Here is a 22,134-nt window from a genome sequence, read left to right on the forward strand (position 1 = left end):
TTTAAATAGTAAACAGTATTGAAAAATTATGAAATTATTAGGAAATCATTATTTCATACAATATGAATTACTGTAAAATTTGTATATTTTTCTGAACTGTTTTAGTATTTATTTAATATTTTAATGATTAAACAACACAAAATTCGGGAAAAATAGTAAATGATTCTCAAAAAATCTGTAAAATTAACCATAGTTTTATAACATGATGTAGAGCCCAGTGTATAAGTTTCAGATATTTGTGACTATGGGAAGTATTTTTTTTATATATTTCATTATTAATTAATCAATAAAATCATAAATAATAGTAAACAGTAATATAAATGCATGAAACTTCATATATCATGTTTAATCAGTATACAGGTCATCCCAGAATTTTCTCAGAATTTATTGAATGCAACAAGTATTTTATGCGAATTATTGCCCTACTTTATTGAAATAATTATGATAATTCAATAAAAATAAGTTATTTTCTGAAAATTTCCAGAACTTCTTATTTTATTGATGGTATTCTGAGAAAAATCAGGTTTATGAAAAAAATGAGTTTTAGATATTTTGGTGGATTTAATTTGTTTCTTGTATGAATTTGAAACTTTTAACAACATACCTTGATGAATGCTTCAAGAGGGATGAAGATTTGAGTATAATAGATTGTTCTTGGATGGAATATGAGTATTCTTGGAGGAAATTTCGAGATTGAGAGTGAGAGCAAGAATAGAGAAGATTTAAGTGGTGAAGAGAATAATGTGTTGGGAGAAAAAGGAAAGGAAAGTGGATGGGAGGTGTGAGTGGGAGACCATGGGAATAATCTTTTTGCTTTTGGTGGTCTTCATAATTTCCCACTAACACAAGCATCTTTTACATAATTAATATATGAGTTTTATAAAATTTAAAGTAAAGTTTATAAAAAATAGAGTTTTATAAAAGATAGGTTATTATTTGATTATAACAATCTACTTTGATTTGAAGTTTAATTATATCATTCAAGTTTGATTCTTTTAATTTAATTAGAGCATTATACTTTGATTTGATTTTAATATGGTATCAAAATTTAATTTGTTTATAGTTATAATGTTGTACTATACTATGTTGCTATTAACATCAATTTATATCGTAATGTGTGGGTTTTGATCCTATTAGCGTCAAGTAATCTTGAGTAGGGTTTATTAAATTTCCAATTGGGTTGGGTTGACCCGAATCCATTTTAGGCGGATGTCACAGTCTCCCCTACTTTAGGAAATTTCGTCCCGAAATTTAAGAAGAGAGTACCTTAAGAGAAAAGTTGTGGGTATTTGGTACGCATATGATCCTCACGCTCCCATGTATACTCAGGTCCACGTGCCGACTGCCACCTGACCTTAACCAGGGGAATGCGACTTCTTTTGAGTTGTTTTTCCTTTCGGTCGGCAATTTCCAAGGGTTTCTCGGTAAATTGCATTGTCTCGTCGATTTGGATATCCTCGAGAGGAACATGAAGGTTCTCGTCTGCTAAACACTTCTTGAGGTTGGCTATATGAAATACTGGGTGAACTTTCTTAAGCTCTGTTGGTAGATCCAACTCGTAGGCTACTAGTCCGATCCTTTTTATGATCTTAAACGGGCCTACGTAGCGTGGTGCCAATTTACCCTTGCGTCCAAATCGAACCACACCTTTCCATGGGGACACTTTTAACATGACCATGTCACCCAGGGTAAATTCAAGCGGTTTGCGTCGCTTGTCGGCATAACTCTTTTGTCGGCTACGAGCTGCGAGAAGGTTATCGCGAATCTGAGTGATTTTGTCGGTTGTTTCCTGGATAAGCTCAGGACCAACGATTGGAGAATCCACTGTTGCGCGAATCACGTGGGACTCACCAATTTCATGCCAACAAATAGGAGATCGGCATTTACGGCCATACAATGCCTCAAATGGTGGCATCTTGATGCTAGAATGATAACTGTTATTATAGGAGAATTCCACCAACGGTAAATGAGAGTCCCAGTTTCCTCCGAAATCCAAGACACACGCCCTCAACATATCTTCGAGTGTTTGAATAGTCCTCTCAGATTGACCATCAGTCTGAGGATGATAGGCGGTACTGAGATCGAGGCGGGTTCCCATGGCTGTTTGAAGTGATTGCCAAAACCGAGAGAGAAATCTCCCATCACGATCTGAAATGATGCTGAGAGGAATGCCATGCCGACTAACTATCTCGTTGATGTAAATCCGAGCAAGTTTTTCGACTTTGAAATTTTCACGGATGGGAAGGAAATGAGCGGATTTGGTCAAACGGTCAATGATTATCCAAATGCTGTCGTGTCCTTTTGTGGTACGGGGAAGTTTGGTTACGAAATCCATGGCGATCGCTTCCCATTTCCACCTGGGGATTTCTGGTTGGACCAATAGTCCAGAGGTTCGTTGATGTTCTACTTTGACCCTGGAACATGTAAGACATTTGGCCACGAATAAAGCAATATCCTTTTTCATTCCCGACCACCAATAATTGGTTCTCAGGCCATGATACATCTTGTCAGTGCCCGGATGAATGGAATATCGGGTTTTATGGATTTCTTCCATCAGGAATATACGAAGATTGTCACGATCTGGGATCCAGATGCGATCTTGATAATAGAAAATGCCATCAGATTTAGTTTCCAACTCCCCATCAATTCCCGTGGGCATGTCATTTTCGGTAATTGCCGAGTGTTGGGCTCCTCGAATTCGGTCGCTGAGATTGGACAAGATAGGAGAACATATTAGATGAAATGCATGGGCATGTTCTTTTCGGCTTAACGCGTCGGCTACGACGTTTGCCTTGCCCGGATGATAACGTATTTCACACTCGTAATCATTTAGGAGCTCGACCCATCGTCTTTGCCTCATATTGAGTTCCTTTTGATTAAGAATATGTTGCAAGCTCTTGTGGTCGGTGAAAATTACGCATTTAGTGCCGTAAAGGTAATGCCTCCAAATTTTAAGAGCGAAAATCACGGCACCGAGCTCCAAATCATGAGTCGTATAATTCCTTTCGTGGATTTTGAGTTGTCGTGATGCGTAAGCTATAACCTTTCCCCTTTGCATCAAAGCACAACCTAGACCGAGATTGGAGGCATCGCAGAATACCACGAAATCTTCGGATCCTTCAGGGAGTGTAAGAATCGGAGCGTCACACAAACTTTGTTTAAGGGTTTGGAAAGCGTATTCCTGCTTGGGTCCCCAATCAAATGGTGTACCCTTGCAAGTGAGAGAAGTAAGCGGTAAAGCAATCTTTGAGAAATTTGAAATGAAACGCCGGTAATAGCCGGCTAAACCAAGGAAGGACCGAATTTCCTTGGGGGTACGGGGGGCTTTCCAATTCTGGACTGCTTCAACTTTTGCGGGATCGACTAAAATACCCTTGTCACTTACAATATGACCAAGGAATTGTACCTCATTTAACCAAAACTCGCATTTCGAAAATTTGGCATAGAGCCGATTTCCTTGCAACGTTTGGAGAGTTAGGCGAAGGTGTCTTTCATGCTCTGCCCTTGTCTTTGAGTAAATGAGGATGTCATCAATAAAGACAATAACAAAACGGTCGAGATAAGGTTTAAATACCCGATTCATCAAGTCCATGAATACGGCAGGGGCATTTGTTAGGCCGAAAGGCATAACGGTGAACTCGTAATGACCATAGCGGGTTCGGAAAGCGGTTTTGGGGATGTCTTCTTCCCGTACTCGAAGTTGGTGATAACCCGAGCGAAGGTCAATTTTTGAGAAGCATGAAGCTCCTTGAAGCTGATCAAAAAGGTCATCGATCCGAGGTAACGGATATCGGTTCTTGATGGTTAATTTATTTAACTCCCGATAATCGATACACATACGAAACGAACCATCTTTCTTTTTGATGAAGAGAACCGGGGCTCCCCAGGGTGAAGTACTAGGGCGGATAAATCCCTTATCGGTTAGTTCTTGGAGCTGACTTGCCAATTCTTGCATCTCGGTTGGAGCCAACCGATATGGAGACTTGGCTATGGGAGTAGCCTCAGGAACAAGATCGATGCGGAACTCTAGCTCACGTACTGGAGGGAGTCCAGATACGTCATCGGGAAAGATGTCGGGAAAGTCTCGTACTATCGGAATATCTTCAATCTTCTTTTCTTTGACCTTTGTTTCCACCACATGGGATAAGAAAGCCATGTATTCTTTTCGTAGATATGATCGAGCTTGAGTACATGACATAAGACTAAGCTTTTTCGAATGAGTCTCGCCATAAATACGAAGACTTTGACCGTCGGCGAGAGGAATACGAATGAACTTATCGTAACATACTATTTCAGCATGGTTTTGGGATAGCCAATCCATTCCTACGATGATGTCGAAGCTACCAAGTTCCATAGGAACTAAATTGACAGAAAATTTATGACCGGAAAAATCGAAAGTGCAATCTTGGATGACTGCATTGAGTGAAACGTATTTTCCATCGGCGACTTCTACGGTAAAGTACTCATTAAGAATCGTGCGAGGTGTGTGAAGTATAGGCTCAAATTCCAAAGACACAAAACTTTTATCGGCACCTGAATCAAAAAGTACTGACGCATAGCAGTTATTTATGAGAAACGTACCATTTACGACCTTGTTATCGGTCTTTGCTTGGGTTGCGGTAATGACAAAGGCTCGGCCTTTGGGAGCTGGAACCTGCATTGTTGGATTTGCCTGGGCTTGGGTGTTGATGATATTGACTAACCTAGGACACGCGTTTTTGAAATGGGTGGGGTCACCACAGTTGAAGCATGTTCCAGTTGGATACCGGGTTTGTGTTTGCTGATTTGAGGGTAGATAGAGTGGTCGCTGAGTTTTTGGTGCACGACATGTGTCCGCCAAGTGGCCATAGCGACCACAATTCGTACAGAGGCGACACGGGCTAGTGGTCATATGGTGATAGTTACAGTGGTTATAGAGGGGGTGAGGTCCGGTATACGGCTTTTTATTTGGTTGGGCTGGTGGGGTGACTTGGGTGATAGGAGTAGCAGGGGTAATAACAGCATGGTTGTGGTGATGACTTTTCCGCTTCTTTTTGTCATGTCGGTGGGAGGACTCGGACTTGACAATTAGGGGGGTCTCAGGGGTCGACTTTTCAGTTGACATCTTTGAACCCTTGCGTGGGAGGACACCATCGTTCACATTGTCCTCGTTGAGTTGACCTGCTAATTCAATGGCGGATTCTAGGGTAGATGGCCTGCTGTTGGTCACCGAATCACGGATCTGGCGTGGTAACCCTTTGATGTAGCGGCGTATTGCAGTTTTCATAGGTTGAACCATGTGAGGTAGGAGTCTCGAGAGATCATGGAATCTATTGGTGTAGGTCGCGTTGTCGCCTCCCTCCTGTTTCAGATTCCAGAATTCATCCTCGAGAGTTTGCAATTCGCTGTCAGGGCAGAACTTCTCCATCATGCGTTCTTTTAGTTTTGACCAGGTCATTCCCAAGGCAACAACCTCTCCCTTTGCCCGTTTTTCTAGGTTCCACCATGTGAGAGCATGACCTAGGAGGCACCCTGTAGCATGACGGACCATCAGGTCCTCAGGACACTCGCTATGGATGAAAGTACTCTCCATTTCTTCAATCCATGTGAGGAGTGCGGTGGCACCATCGGTGCCCTTGAAGTAAGGCGGATTGCAGTTACGAAAGTGCTTGAACGAGCAACGAGTAGTTGTTGCTGGAGCTTGTGGCTGAAGAGAATGAAGTTGGGTTGCAATTGTTGGGATGACGTTTGCTACCTCCTTGGCGACCAGGGCAGCTAGCCTTCTGTTGTTGCGAGCAGCGTATGGGGGTCGTAATGCCATCTACGAGAAACACGCATATGGACTTGTGAGTTATTTGTAAATGGATTATGGAAATAAAGTTTTTAGACATTGTTGGGTAAAATAATTGTAAAACACTTGTTGGGCCATGGTTAGGAGTGTTGGTTACCTTTTGGGCTTTCCATGGTTACTAAATGTGAAACATGTAGCACTTGCGTGGGCCCCCACAAAACTAAGTTTTCACATTTCTTTCCCACTTCTAGGCCCATTAGGGAACTTAATAGTCCAATGAGTTGGCCATTTTGGAATGTATCCTTTCGGATACGTTTGATAAGGTCGGGTATTTTGATGGCTCAAAAGTAATGTGAATGACGCGCTTTGGCCTATAGGTTTGGGAACTCTCGCCTTTGGTCCCCAGATAAGCAAACTGGTCCCTCGGTTGATTGGGATGTATACGAATGCTTACCTAGTCAGGACTTTCGGGCTACCGGCACCTCCCCCTTCCAGTTACTATGCGTCCATTACTATGATCCTACCCAACTAGAGTGGATGACTTTGAATTTCCTATGAGCTCTAAGGAATACATATATGTATATACATTTTGTTAAACAACTTGAGTATGTGTGTGATTTTCAGAGAAAGTGGAGAATATTCACAAGTGTATGCACACATATAAGTGTCAGGAGTAATACGTATGCACATAAGGGAGCAATTAACACACAAAGGTATTCCTAGGATTTTCTAAGTGCGAATTGCATACAGTTGTGTGTGCATTTTATAAACTAGCATACGAGAGGACCCTAGAGGCTATAGACTAGGTCAAGGCAATTAACCTAATTCCCTATAGTCAAGGGCTCTGATACCAATCAGTCACACCCCGATCCTTGTCGGAATCGATCAAGGCGTGATATATTGTTCAAAGTCTCATGACAACTAGGTTATAATGTGATTAGATTCAATTAAGTACTAAGTATGCAAACAAGATCCACAACATACAAGTACAAATACAAATGCAAACCACATTTATTACATCAAATTTAAATTGTCTTGTGGATTTCTAAGGCACAACCTATTTGTCATCATTCTTCATTCTTCAAATCTGCATCATGGGTAAAAACAGGTCAACTACGAGAGTTGGTGAGTAATCAAATTTTAGTAGAGAAAATTGTGAAGTTGAAACATTTATAATTTGAAATCTGTTTTCTTTTGAAGTCGCCAAACAATTGTATTTGAGATAACGGTTTATAAATCAAAAATTGATTAACAATTGATAACAACAACAATAAGTCCTCACCCTATATATATACATATGTATATATATAAATATATATAGGATGGAGCATCTAATCATCATACACACTCAACCACGTGTGATCAATCACCTTAGCGTCCCAAGGCGGGGTGGTCAACCCAATAGCGCTATTATTGTCCATAACGTACCTCAAGAATACGGGCATAGTCATGGAGATTAGACTAAAAATGATAATGCACTACAAGTACATGTAGCGTAAACGAACAATAGTTATACAATTAATGACTCACGTATAAATGTCCCAACAATGTCTCAATTGTGATAAAACAATAAAATGAAGTTGGAACATATTAGAACCACATGATACACCCCAAAAGTATTGAAAATTATAAAGTATGGGGTAGATTACTCACTTTAGTCCCAAAACGAAATGCGTGTGTCGTACGATAGACGATTCGGGTCAAAATGGCGTAGAACCTAATATAATTAATAGTTTTGGTTTAGGAACTGCTAAACAAGAATGGAGTATTAATACAAATAATTAGACACGTATTCTTATATTAGCTGAATTAACAATAATTCATTTTGATTATAATATTAAGGTATTTATTTGTTAAATGAATTTTAAATTGAATTACTTACTTTGCATAATTAATTTATATTTTCAATTTAGGCCAGATTTTAATAATTTCTTATTAAAATAATAACTTGCCCAATTATAATTATTTACAGATTTTAACAATTATTTATATGAAATAATCATTAAAATGTATTTTTACATGCTTAAATACTTAGGAAAATAGTTTTAAATAGTAAACAGTATTGAAAAATTATGAAATTATTAGGAAATCATTATTTCATACAATATGAATTACTGTAAAATTTGTATATTTTTCTGAACTGTTTTAGTATTTATTTAATATTTTAATGATTAAACAACACAAAATTCGGGAAAAATAGTAAATGATTCTCAAAAAATCTGTAAAATTAACCATAGTTTTATAACATGATGTAGAGCCCAGTGTATAAGTTTCAGATATTTGTGACTATGGGAAGTATTTTTTTTATATATTTCATTATTAATTAATCAATAAAATCATAAATAATAGTAAACAGTAATATAAATGCATGAAACTTCATATATCATGTTTAATCAGTATACAGGTCATCCCAGAATTTTCTCAGAATTTATTGAATGCAACAAGTATTTTATGCGAATTATTGTCCTACTTTATTGAAATAATTATGATAATTCAATAAAAATAAGTTATTTTCTGAAAATTTCCAGAACTTCTTATTTTATTGATGGTATTCTGAGAAAAATCAGGTTTATGAAAAAAATGAGTTTTAGATATTTTGGTGGATTTAATTTGTTTCTTGTATGAATTTGAAACTTTTAACAACATACCTTGATGAATGCTTCAAGAGGGATGAAGATTTGAGTATAATAGATTGTTCTTGGATGGAATATGAGTATTCTTGGAGGAAATTTCGAGATTGAGAGTGAGAGCAAGAATAGAGAAGATTTAAGTGGTGAAGAGAATAATGTGTTGGGAGAAAAAGGAAAGGAAAGTGGATGGGAGGTGTGAGTGGGAGACCATGGGAATAATCTTTTTGCTTTTGGTGGTCTTCATAATTTCCCACTAACACAAGCATCTTTTACATAATTAATATATGAGTTTTATAAAATTTAAAGTAAAGTTTATAAAAAATAGAGTTTTATAAAAGATAGGTTATTATTTGATTATAACAATCTACTTTGATTTGAAGTTTAATTATATCATTCAAGTTTGATTCTTTTAATTTAATTAGAGCATTATACTTTGATTTGATTTTAATATGGTATCAAAATTTAATTTGTTTATAGTTATAACGTTGTACTATACTATGTTGCTATTAACATCAATTTATATCGTAGTGTGTGGGTTTTGATCCTATTAGCGTCAAGTAATCTTGAGTAGGGTTTATTAAATTTCCAATTGGGTTGGGTTGACCCGAATCCATTTTAGGCGGATGTCACAGTCTCCCCTACTTTAGGAAATTTCGTCCCGAAATTTAAGAAGAGAGTACCTTAAGAGAAAAGTTGTGGGTATTTGGTACGCATATGATCCTCACGCTCCCATGTATACTCAGGTCCACGTGCCGACTGCCACCTGACCTTAACCAGGGGAATGCGACTTCTTTTGAGTTGTTTTTCCTTTCGGTCGGCAATTTCCAAGGGTTTCTCGGTAAATTGCATTGTCTCGTCGATTTGGATATCCTCGAGAGGAACATGAAGGTTCTCGTCTGCTAAACACTTCTTGAGGTTGGCTATATGAAATACTGGGTGAACTTTCTTAAGCTCTGTTGGTAGATCCAACTCGTAGGCTACTAGTCCGATCCTTTTTATGATCTTAAACGGGCCTACGTAGCGTGGTGCCAATTTACCCTTGCGTCCAAATCGAACCACACCTTTCCATGGGGACACTTTTAACATGACCATGTCACCCAGGGTAAATTCAAGCGGTTTGCGTCGCTTGTCGGCATAACTCTTTTGTCGGCTACGAGCTGCGAGAAGGTTATCGCGAATCTGAGTGATTTTGTCGGTTGTTTCCTGGATAAGCTCAGGACCAACGATTGGAGAATCCACTGTTGCGCGAATCACGTGGGACTCACCAATTTCATGCCAACAAATAGGAGATCGGCATTTACGGCCATACAATGCCTCAAATGGTGGCATCTTGATGCTAGAATGATAACTGTTATTATAGGAGAATTCCACCAACGGTAAATGAGAGTCCCAGTTTCCTCCGAAATCCAAGACACACGCCCTCAACATATCTTCGAGTGTTTGAATAGTCCTCTCAGATTGACCATCAGTCTGAGGATGATAGGCGGTACTGAGATCGAGGCGGGTTCCCATGGCTGTTTGAAGTGATTGCCAAAACCGAGAGAGAAATCTCCCATCACGATCTGAAATGATGCTGAGAGGAATGCCATGCCGACTAACTATCTCGTTGATGTAAATCCGAGCAAGTTTTTCGACTTTGAAATTTTCACGGATGGGAAGGAAATGAGCGGATTTGGTCAAACGGTCAATGATTATCCAAATGCTGTCGTGTCCTTTTGTGGTACGGGGAAGTTTGGTTACGAAATCCATGACGATCGCTTCCCATTTCCACCTGGGGATTTCTGGTTGGACCAATAGTCCAGAGGTTCGTTGATGTTCTACTTTGACCCTGGAACATGTAAGACATTTGGCCACGAATAAAGCAATATCCTTTTTCATTCCCGACCACCAATAATTGGTTCTCAGGCCATGATACATCTTGTCAGTGCCCGGATGAATGGAATATCGGGTTTTATGGATTTCTTCCATCAGGAATATACGAAGATTGTCACGATCTGGGATCCAGATGCGATCTTGATAATAGAAAATGCCATCAGATTTAGTTTCCAACTCCCCATCAATTCCCGTGGGCATGTCATTTTCGGTAATTGCCGAGTGTTGGGCTCCTCGAATTCGGTCGCTGAGATTGGACAAGATAGGAGAACATATTAGATGAAATGCATGGGCATGTTCTTTTCGGCTTAACGCGTCGGCTACGACGTTTGCCTTGCCCGGATGATAACGTATTTCACACTCGTAATCATTTAGGAGCTCGACCCATCGTCTTTGCCTCATATTGAGTTCCTTTTGATTAAGAATATGTTGCAAGCTCTTGTGGTCGGTGAAAATTACGCATTTAGTGCCGTAAAGGTAATGCCTCCAAATTTTAAGAGCGAAAATCACGGCACCGAGCTCCAAATCATGAGTCGTATAATTCCTTTCGTGGATTTTGAGTTGTCGTGATGCGTAAGCTATAACCTTTCCCCTTTGCATCAAAGCACAACCTAGACCGAGATTGGAGGCATCGCAGAATACCACGAAATCTTCGGATCCTTCAGGGAGTGTAAGAATCGGAGCGTCACACAAACTTTGTTTAAGGGTTTGGAAAGCGTATTCCTGCTTGGGTCCCCAATCAAATGGTGTACCCTTGCAAGTGAGAGAAGTAAGCGGTAAAGCAATCTTTGAGAAATTTGAAATGAAACGCCGGTAATAGCCGGCTAAACCAAGGAAGGACCGAATTTCCTTGGGGGTACGGGGGGCTTTCCAATTCTGGACTGCTTCAACTTTTGCGGGATCGACTAAAATACCCTTGTCACTTACAATATGACCAAGGAATTGTACCTCATTTAACCAAAACTCGCATTTCGAAAATTTGGCATAGAGCCGATTTCCTTGCAACGTTTGGAGAGTTAGGCGAAGGTGTCTTTCATGCTCTGCCCTTGTCTTTGAGTAAATGAGGATGTCATCAATAAAGACAATAACAAAACGGTCGAGATAAGGTTTAAATACCCGATTCATCAAGTCCATGAATACGGCAGGGGCATTTGTTAGGCCGAAAGGCATAACGGTGAACTCGTAATGACCATAGCGGGTTCGGAAAGCGGTTTTGGGGATGTCTTCTTCCCGTACTCGAAGTTGGTGATAACCCGAGCGAAGGTCAATTTTTGAGAAGCATGAAGCTCCTTGAAGCTGATCAAAAAGGTCGTCGATCCGAGGTAACGGATATCGGTTCTTGATGGTTAATTTATTTAACTCCCGATAATCGATACACATACGAAACGAACCATCTTTCTTTTTGATGAAGAGAACCGGGGCTCCCCAGGGTGAAGTACTAGGGCGGATAAATCCCTTATCGGTTAGTTCTTGGAGCTGACTTGCCAATTCTTGCATCTCGGTTGGAGCCAACCGATATGGAGACTTGGCTATGGGAGTAGCCTCAGGAACAAGATCGATGCGGAACTCTAGCTCACGTACTGGAGGGAGTCCAGATACGTCATCGGGAAAGATGTCGGGAAAGTCTCGTACTATCGGAATATCTTCAATCTTCTTTTCTTTGACCTTTGTTTCCACCACATGGGATAAGAAAGCCATGTATTCTTTTCGTAGATATGATCGAGCTTGAGTACATGACATAAGACTAAGCTTTTTCGAATGAGTCTCGCCATAAATACGAAGACTTTGACCGTCGGCGAGAGGAATACGAATGAACTTATCGTAACATACTATTTCAGCATGGTTTTGGGATAGCCAATCCATTCCTACGATGATGTCGAAGCTACCAAGTTCCATAGGAACTAAATTGACAGAAAATTTATGACCGGAAAAATCGAAAGTGCAATCTTGGATGACTGCATTGAGTGAAACGTATTTTCCATCGGCGACTTCTACGGTAAAGTACTCATTAAGAATCGTGCGAGGTGTGTGAAGTATAGGCTCAAATTCCAAAGACACAAAACTTTTATCGGCACCTGAATCAAAAAGTACTGACGCATAGCAGTTATTTATGAGAAACGTACCATTTACGACCTTGTTATCGGTCTTTGCTTGGGTTGCGGTAATGACAAAGGCTCGGCCTTTGGGAGCTGGAACCTGCATTGTTGGATTTGCCTGGGCTTGGGTGTTGATGATATTGACTAACCTAGGACACGCGTTTTTGAAATGGGTGGGGTCACCACAGTTGAAGCATGTTCCAGTTGGATACCGGGTTTGTGTTTGCTGATTTGAGGGTAGATAGAGTGGTCGCTGAGTTTTTGGTGCACGACATGTGTCCGCCAAGTGGCCATAGCGACCACAATTCGTACAGAGGCGACACGGGCTAGTGGTCATATGGTGATAGTTACAGTGGTTACAGAGGGGGTGAGGTCCGGTATACGGCTTTTTATTTGGTTGGGCTGGTGGGGTGACTTGGGTGATAGGAGTAGCAGGGGTAATAACAGCATGGTTGTGGTGATGACTTTTCCGCTTCTTTTTGTCATGTCGGTGGGAGGACTCGGACTTGACAATTAGGGGGGTCTCAGGGGTCGACTTTTCAGTTGACATCTTTGAACCCTTGCGTGGGAGGACACCATCGTTCACATTGTCCTCATTGAGTTGACCTGCTAATTCAATGGCGGATTCTAGGGTAGATGGCCTGCTGCTGGTCACCGAATCACGGATCTGGCGTGGTAACCCTTTGATGTAGCGGCGTATTGCAATTTTCATAGGTTGAACCATGTGAGGTAAGAGTCTCGAGAGATCATGGAATCTATTGGTGTAGGTCGCGTTGTCGCCTCCCTCCTGTTTCAGATTCCAGAATTCATCCTCGAGAGTTTGCAATTCGCTGTCAGGGCAGAACTTCTCCATCATGCGTTCTTTTAGTTTTGACCAGGTCATTCCCAAGGCAACAACCTCTCCCTTTGCCCATTTTTCTAGGTTCCACCATGTGAGAGCATGACCTAGGAGGCACCCTGTAGCATGACGGACCATCAGGTCCTCAGGACACTCGCTATGGATGAAAGTACTCTCCATTTCTTCAATCCATGTGAGGAGTGCGGTGGCACCATCGGTGCCCTTGAAGTAAGGCGGATTGCAGTTACGAAAGTGCTTGAACGAGCAACGAGTAGTTGTTGCTGGAGCTTGTGGCTGAAGAGAATGAAGTTGGGTTGCAATTGTTGGGATGACGTTTGCTACCTCCTTGGCGACCAGGGCAGCTAGCCTTCTGTTGTTGCGAGCAGCGTATGGGGGTCGTAATGCCATCTACGAGAAACACGCATATGGACTTGTGAGTTATTTGTAAATGGATTATGGAAATAAAGTTTTTAGACATTGTTGGGTAAAATAATTGTAAAACACTTGTTGGGCCATGGTTAGGAGTGTTGGTTACCTTTTGGGCTTTCCATGGTTACTAAATGTGAAACATGTAGCACTTGCGTGGGCCCCCACAAAACTAAGTTTTCACATTTCTTTCCCACTTCTAGGCCCATTAGGGAACTTAATAGTCCAATGAGTTGGCCATTTTGGAATGTATCCTTTCGGATACGTTTGATAAGGTCGGGTATTTTGATGGCTCAAAAGTAATGTGAATGACGCGCTTTGGCCTATAGGTTTGGGAACTCTCGCCTTTGGTCCCCAGATAAGCAAACTGGTCCCTCGGTTGATTGGGATGTATACGAATGCTTACCTAGTCAGGACTTTCGGGCTACCGGCACCTCCCCCTTCCAGTTACTATGCGTCCATTACTATGATCCTACCCAACTAGAGTGGATGACTTTGAATTTCCTATGAGCTCTAAGGAATACATATATGTATATACATTTTGTTAAACAACTTGAGTATGTGTGTGATTTTCAGAGAAAGTGGAGAATATTCACAAGTGTATGCACACATATAAGTGTCAGGAGTAATACGTATGCACATAAGGGAGCAATTAACACACAAAGGTATTCCTAGGATTTTCTAAGTGCGAATTGCATACAGTTGTGTGTGCATTTTATAAACTAGCATACGAGAGGACCCTAGAGGCTATAGACTAGGTCAAGGCAATTAACCTAATTCCCTATAGTCAAGGGCTCTGATACCAATCAGTCACACCCCGATCCTTGTCGGAATCGATCAAGGCGTGATATATTGTTCAAAGTCTCATGACAACTAGGTTATAATGTGATTAGATTCAATTAAGTACTAAGTATGCAAACAAGATCCACAACATACAAGTACAAATACAAATGCAAACCACATTTATTACATCAAATTTAAATTGTCTTGTGGATTTCTAAGGCACAACCTATTTGTCATCATTCTTCATTCTTCAAATCTGCATCATGGGTAAAAACAGGTCAACTACGAGAGTTGGTGAGTAATCAAATTTTAGTAGAGAAAATTGTGAAGTTGAAACATTTATAATTTGAAATCTGTTTTCTTTTGAAGTCGCCAAACAATTGTATTTGAGATAACGGTTTATAAATCAAAAATTGATTAACAATTGATAACAACAACAATAAGTCCTCACCCTATATATATATACATATGTATATATATAAATATATATAGGATGGAGCATCTAATCATCATACACACTCAACCACGTGTGATCAATCACCTTAGCGTCCCAAGGCGGGGTGGTCAACCCAATAGCGCTATTATTGTCCATAACGTACCTCAAGAATACGGGCATAGTCATGGAGATTAGACTAAAAATGATAATGCACTACAAGTACATGTAGCGTAAACGAACAATAGTTATACAATTAATGACTCACGTATAAATGTCCCAACAATGTCTCAATTGTGATAAAACAATAAAATGAAGTTGGAACATATTAGAACCACATGATACACCCCAAAAGTATTGAAAATTATAAAGTATGGGGTAGATTACTCACTTTAGTCCCAAAACGAAATGCGTGTGTCGTACGATAGACGATTCGGGTCAAAATGGCGTAGAACCTAATATAATTAATAGTTTTGGTTTAGGAACTGCTAAACAAGAATGGAGTATTAATACAAATAATTAGACACGTATTCTTATATTAGCTGAATTAACAATAATTCATTTTGATTATAATATTAAGGTATTTATTTGTTAAATGAATTTTAAATTGAATTACTTACTTTGCATAATTAATTTATATTTTCAATTTAGGCCAGATTTTAATAATTTCTTATTAAAATAATAACTTGCCCAATTATAATTATTTACAGATTTTAACAATTATTTATATGAAATAATCATTAAAATGTATTTTTACATGCTTAAATACTTAGGAAAATAGTTTTAAATAGTAAACAGTATTGAAAAATTATGAAATTATTAGGAAATCATTATTTCATACAATATGAATTACTGTAAAATTTGTATATTTTTCTGAACTGTTTTAGTATTTATTTAATATTTTAATGATTAAACAACACAAAATTCGGGAAAAATAGTAAATGATTCTCAAAAAATCTGTAAAATTAACCATAGTTTTATAACATGATGTAGAGCCCAGTGTATAAGTTTCAGATATTTGTGACTATGGGAAGTATTTTTTTTATATATTTCATTATTAATTAATCAATAAAATCATAAATAATAGTAAACAGTAATATAAATGCATGAAACTTCATATATCATGTTTAATCAGTATACAGGTCATCCCAGAATTTTCTCAGAATTTATTGAATGCAACAAGTATTTTATGCGAATTATTGCCCTACTTTATTGAAATAATTATGATAATTCAATAAAAATAAGTTATTTTCTGAAAATTTCCAGAACTTCTTATTTTATTGATGGTATTCTGAGAAAAATCAGGTTTATGAAAAAAATGAGTTTTAGATATTTTGGTGGATTTAATTTGTTTCTTGTATGAATTTGAAACTTTTAACAACATACCTTGATGAATGCTTCAAGAGGGATGAAGATTTGAGTATAATAGATTGTTCTTGGATGGAATATGAGTATTCTTGGAGGAAATTTCGAGATTGAGAGTGAGAGCAAGAATAGAGAAGATTTAAGTGGTGAAGAGAATAATGTGTTGGGAGAAAAAGGAAAGGAAAGTGGATGGGAGGTGTGAGTGGGAGACCATGGGAATAATCTTTTTGCTTTTGGTGGTCTTCATAATTTCCCACTAACACAAGCATCTTTTACATAATTAATATATGAGTTTTATAAAATTTAAAGTAAAGTTTATAAAAAATAGAGTTTTATAAAAGATAGGTTATTATTTGATTATAACAATCTACTTTGATTTGAAGTTTAATTATATCATTCAAGTTTGATTCTTTTAATTTAATTAGAGCATTATACTTTGATTTGATTTTAATATGGTATCAAAATTTAATTTGTTTATAGTTATAACGTTGTACTATATTATGTTGCTATTAACATCAATTTATATCGTAGTGTGTGGGTTTTGATCCTATTAGCGTCAAGTAATCTTGAGTAGGGTTTATTAAATTTCCAATTGGGTTGGGTTGACCCGAATCCATTTTAGGCGGATGTCACATGTAAGTTGAGTGACATATCTTAAAGAAAGGTTCAAAACACTTGTCAAATGTAAGAGTAAAAGTGTCCTACTCTTGTACATTTGAAATTGGTAAGTTGTGATGTTTTGGGTTAAATAAAGACCAACATAGGCCAAGTGTGTGAAGTGTTTGTCTTGATAAAGAAGCTGCACTATCTCTTGAATATTTGGCAAGATAGTCTTATATGTCAAGAGGACAGTGGGAGTCTTAGAGATTCTGAAAGCTTCAAGGTCTAATCAAGAATAATAACCTGTAGTTTAACACTAGCACACGACGTGAGGTTTATAACCTATCGTGTTGACATATTTCTATTTCTGTGCCCATTCCAGTTAAAGTTGTCTTTGCATATGAGTTCTTAGAGTTCTCAATTGGTTGCATAACAACTTGGAAGAAATGGCAGGCCCTTGAGCTGCCAGGTGGCAAGAAATTCAGATTGAGTTCAGTCCATATGAGTTTGGATTTGTCATTAACCGTGTCTTGTGATTATGGTTTTGACAGATTCACATGGATAAGAACATATACACCATAAAATCTAAGGGTCATAAGGTTTCTCTCCGATTCATGAAAATGATGGTGAGGAAACACTTCCATCAAGTAGATTTGAAGCAGATGGCAAAAGGTCTAAACAATTGAGACTATGATTACGGCATCCCTTTTCATAGTTCTGAAATTGTTTAGACACACATGCATGCTATCTAAGGAAAGGTGTATAATTTTGATAAAGTTTTATCAAAGCAATCTCGTATCAGAAGTCTGAACTTTGGTAAGAAAGTCAATAAAGTATTGATTTCTAGAAGTCCAGCTGATTTCTGATTACATGTCAAAGCTAGTGGGAGCATAAGTGTTATGCTAATAATCATCATGTTAGCGGGAGCATGATAATTATGATAAGTATTGCAAGTTAGCAATGTTAATTATTAAAAACAAAACTTTCAATTCGTGAAGTTGCAGGGGTTGAAAAAGTTGTTTTGCTATAATTAAGGGAGAGGATATACTTCATTTCAGTTCTAAAGGCTTAGATTGAGACCTTAATCATCTTTAGTCAAGAATATATATATATATATATATATATATATATATATATATATATATATATATGAATTTCATGTTGGATTGGTTCAACTTAAGGAAATTCCATATATTGCGTTCTCAAAATTCGATTATGATTACGGCATCCCTCTTCATAGACAACTTTAGAGAACATGGCAAATAAAAATATTGTAGCAAAAGACTAGTCTAGAATCATGTCTTTATGTGAGACATCATGAATCGTGTCCCATTTGCTTTGGGTACAGGATCGATTGCATGTGCTATAATATTTGTCCTTTCTAAAATTTTTCAAATGCCTGGGGCATTAAGAAGGGAAAAGGTCTAGAATTGGATATGACTAAAAGGATTAAGCAATTGTCGAGGACAATCTAAGGCTTACCAAAGATTGGTTGCTCAGGGACAGTTGGAAGTATAGTGCTAATTTTGGAAGGACCATATTGACATATTCTGAAAAGAGGCATCTCTTGTTCAGAAGTGATAGTCAAAATGAGAATTTGGAGTTGTCTCCATAGGTGGAAGTTCTTTGTGTAAGATTAGAAAACTTAATGCATGAAGCATGTTCAAAGCAATGTACCTTGAATATGAGACTTAGTTTCCATGGAGTTGAACTACATTGGAATACCTTATAATGATTGTTGACAAGTCTTTGTAACTTTGTACACTTTCATTACAAGTGGTCAGTGCATATAAGTTTAAAATCTAAACAAATTTCGATAAATGATAGGAATTTGGAATTCTTACATTTTTTGATACGGATTTGGGAGTGTGAAAACAGAATCATTGAAAGTATGTTCAATCGATCTAGTTCACAAAGTCATAGACAAACATAGAGTGCATACTTGGTGTATGGCAAAGCTATTGTTTAAGAAAAACATAGTGTACATGCTTGGAGCATGGGACAACTAGTGTTTTTAATTCAAGTATAAAGTTGATAAAACCGAAATAATGAATAATGAGTAATCAGTATGGTGATAAATAAAAGTGTTTATTTATATTCATAGGGTTTGATACCATATTTGATTCATTTATTCTTGTGTTTCTCTTTGCATGTTTTGACTTCCTGAATGACTAAGTCGCTCTTCCTAAATGATTAAGTTATTCAAACCATCCACAGTCGATCATATGTTGGAAGTAGATATGAATCAAGACTGTCATGAGTTGGCTTGTAGAGGTCCAAGTTGGTGGACAAAGTGGTGCTACAACACTCATGAGTGCTCATAAGTTCTGAGTATTGGATTCAACACACGCTCATTTGAATCACTTCATGGATTTTATCACGAGTGATCATGAGATGATAATATCTTATATTCTTCAAACCTAGAGATATGAGTTGTTACTATGAGTTGGTTGTACATTGATTGCACGAAAACGCACTGGTAACTCGATGTTATAAAACGTGCCTTTGTGTATGATTCAACAAGTAGTAGAACAAGCCATATGAGTCGAAGTTTATCCATTCCTTTTACCTTCATGAATCGGAAATCGGGAAACAACAACTGGACAGAGAGAATGATTTACAATCCATGTCTCAGTCCATATGATATCTAGAATGGAGGAATATATGATCCCTTATCTAATGGACAAGACATTAACAAAGGTCAGAGATCATCGGCAAGGTCAGAGTTCGACGGAAGCTTTTGAGAGCTACGATTGCCAGTCGTTCTTGAAGTCATACGCAATAATAATTTTAGACTTATCCAAGTGGGAGACTGTTGGATTAATGTCTAAGTCCATAACTATAATTGGTAAGACTTGACCCGACCCGACATGGTCCATTTGGGTTGCATGGCATCATGCATTTGGATAGACTATAATGAGAGAAATAACACTTAAGGTTGGTTAATATATTATAAGTTCTAATATATTAATAAGATTATTTAATTAGTATTGATCAAGAATTAATCTAGTATTAATTAAGTGATCAAAAGAAGACTAATTAAATATATGGGTTGATTGTGTAAATCATCCATACTTATATAGTGGGCTAATGCTCCATGGATTGTCAAGTTGGGCTAAAACCCATAAGATGCATCATGGATGCTCCATGGTTTATTTGTACCCATGGATCATGGAAATGAAAGGCCATGACAATTAGGGTTTACATGGTGTAACCCTAACTATATAATGATCTTATTCTTGGAGAAAATCGGCGACTATGGGTGATAGAAAGGGCTAGCCGATTTGATGAAGTGTTCTAATTCTCTCAAGTTATTCCAAGTGTATTTGGTGTTGTGTGAACCATTTGAGGTGTCACACTTGGGGCACTAGGCACTCAAGCTTCATGAAGTCATTCTACAGCAAAGAGGTATGTAATTCTAACTTGATATACTCATGTGAATCAATGTTATTATGCTAGTTAGGATGAATACCTTAGAAAGTTCATATTTGCATGTATAATAGAGAAAACATTGATCCAAGGTATTTAGGGTTGCATGTACACTTAGGAGTGTTAGAATGCTCAAAACCCAACAGGCGCATGGAAACAACTGTGCTATAGCAAGTAACACTCCCTATACATGGAAAATATGTATTAAAAGTATACCATATATAATGTATTGAATTGATATTCGAATTAATACCTTTTGCATGTCTGTCATAAATGTAAAATTCGAGTTGGTTCCTAAACCCAAATAATCCCCTAGACAAGTTAGAAACCAAGTCCATGAGTTGGTACTCTCAGATTCCACAATAGCATAAGCCAGTGGATATGTTCCATTATTACCATCAATTCCCTACATAAGTAATCATTTCACAATTAACCTAAAATATAACTTTTTATAATATAAATGTAGTTCATACGAAAAAAGGTTACGACAGCTGAAAGTATTTGTCCTGGGTATGGACCCTTCATAAAAGCACCATCGAGACCAAGAAAGTCTCTTCTTCCAGCAGCAACTCCCTTTTTTAAAGGACCAAGACAGATGTATATACGCTTGAAAGTTCTAGTTTCTGCATTTTGATTTGGTTCACTCTCTACATCAATCTTCACAGTCGTGTCTGGGTTATGTTTTTGAACTTCTAGAACATAATCTCTCAATAAAGCATACTGACCAACATAATCTCCTCGCACCTGATTGAGAGCTTCAGTTCTAGCCCTAAACACTTTCATCTTGGAAAGTCCCACTTGGTAATCACTTTGTAGTTGTTCTTGTAAAGCACGAATTGGAATAATAGGGTTAGATTCCACCTGAGTTGCAATTTGTTTGGTGAGAAACTTATAAGTACAAGCTTTAACATTCCGCGTTTGGAGACAACAATGTTCTTTGTTGTAAGATTTGACCATCCAGTTTATATCACGTTTCCATTTACTAGCATAGAGGCTCCACAGGCACTTTTCTTCATCTTCATTGTTGACTTCTTGTTGACCTTCCCCATTATTGTCTAAGTTTCCCAGTTTTGTTATTGTCCCCCTACACATAACTCTTACCTTATTCTTGTCATTTTTTTCAAAATCAAGTTCCCTTCTTGTCTCAATAGCATGGAGTTTAACTCTTTCTTTAAAATCTTGGGATGTATTAAAGGTTTGAAGGATATAAAATGGTTCAACAACATTTTCTTCATCATTCTCGTGAGCTCTTTAGATAGCTTTGATGGTCTTCTTTCATTGAGCAACTGGTCCTTCATCCGAAGATGAACCTGACAAAAGAACCTCGTTATTTAGTACTTCATTAAGCTCCCCAACTTCATTCTCTTCTTGTACCACATTGTCATTCTTACCTCCAACCCACTCTGCATCCATATCAATGTTATCATTGAAATCATTCATGTCAACTTCTACATCATCTAAGATGTTGTCATTATCAACATAAAAGTCTATGTCATCGGACTCACTGGATTCATAACCACTATCATCCCTAAATTTGTCCCCGCTTCCAAATTCATCTTCATTTCTGTCCTCAAATTTGTCCCCACTTTCAAATTCAACCCATGGATCTTCTCCATCCTTGTTACCATCCCCAAATTCAACTTCATTTATGTGCTCAAATTTGTCCCCAATTTCAAATTCAGCACATGGATTTTCTTCCTTGTTATTATCCCCATTATCAATAACAGTTAAGTCCATATTGTCATTTCTAGTGAGGTCAATTACATTAGCCTCTTTAGAAGCATCCCCAACAACATTTTTCCCCAGTATCATACCAATCTAAGAAAAGCCTACGAGAACATGTTGGAGGTTCAAAATATCCTTTATTTGAATTTTTGATTGATTTGGGGACA

General features: G+C 37.9%; 1 protein-coding gene across 1 annotated transcript in view; it reads right to left on the bottom strand.

Moving 5' to 3' along the window:
* Positions 1-21,334, bottom strand: part of LOC145105110 (uncharacterized) — a 31,582-nt gene extending 10,248 nt beyond the window's left edge. The window contains exons 1-2 of the mRNA XM_079042245.1: positions 20,729-21,334; positions 20,591-20,648 (exon numbers count right to left, since the gene is read on the bottom strand). Coding sequence (XP_078898371.1) covers positions 20,591-20,648; positions 20,729-21,334 — 664 coding nt within the window. The remainder of the gene's footprint in view (positions 1-20,590; positions 20,649-20,728) is intronic.
* Between the last annotated feature and the right edge of the window lie 800 nt (positions 21,335-22,134).

Source organism: Lactuca virosa, chromosome 4 (assembly GCF_052849685.1).
Source record: "Lactuca virosa cultivar CGN04683 chromosome 4, Lactuca_virosa_CGN04683_v6, whole genome shotgun sequence".
In the NCBI taxonomy this organism is placed as follows: domain Eukaryota; kingdom Viridiplantae; phylum Streptophyta; class Magnoliopsida; order Asterales; family Asteraceae; genus Lactuca; species Lactuca virosa.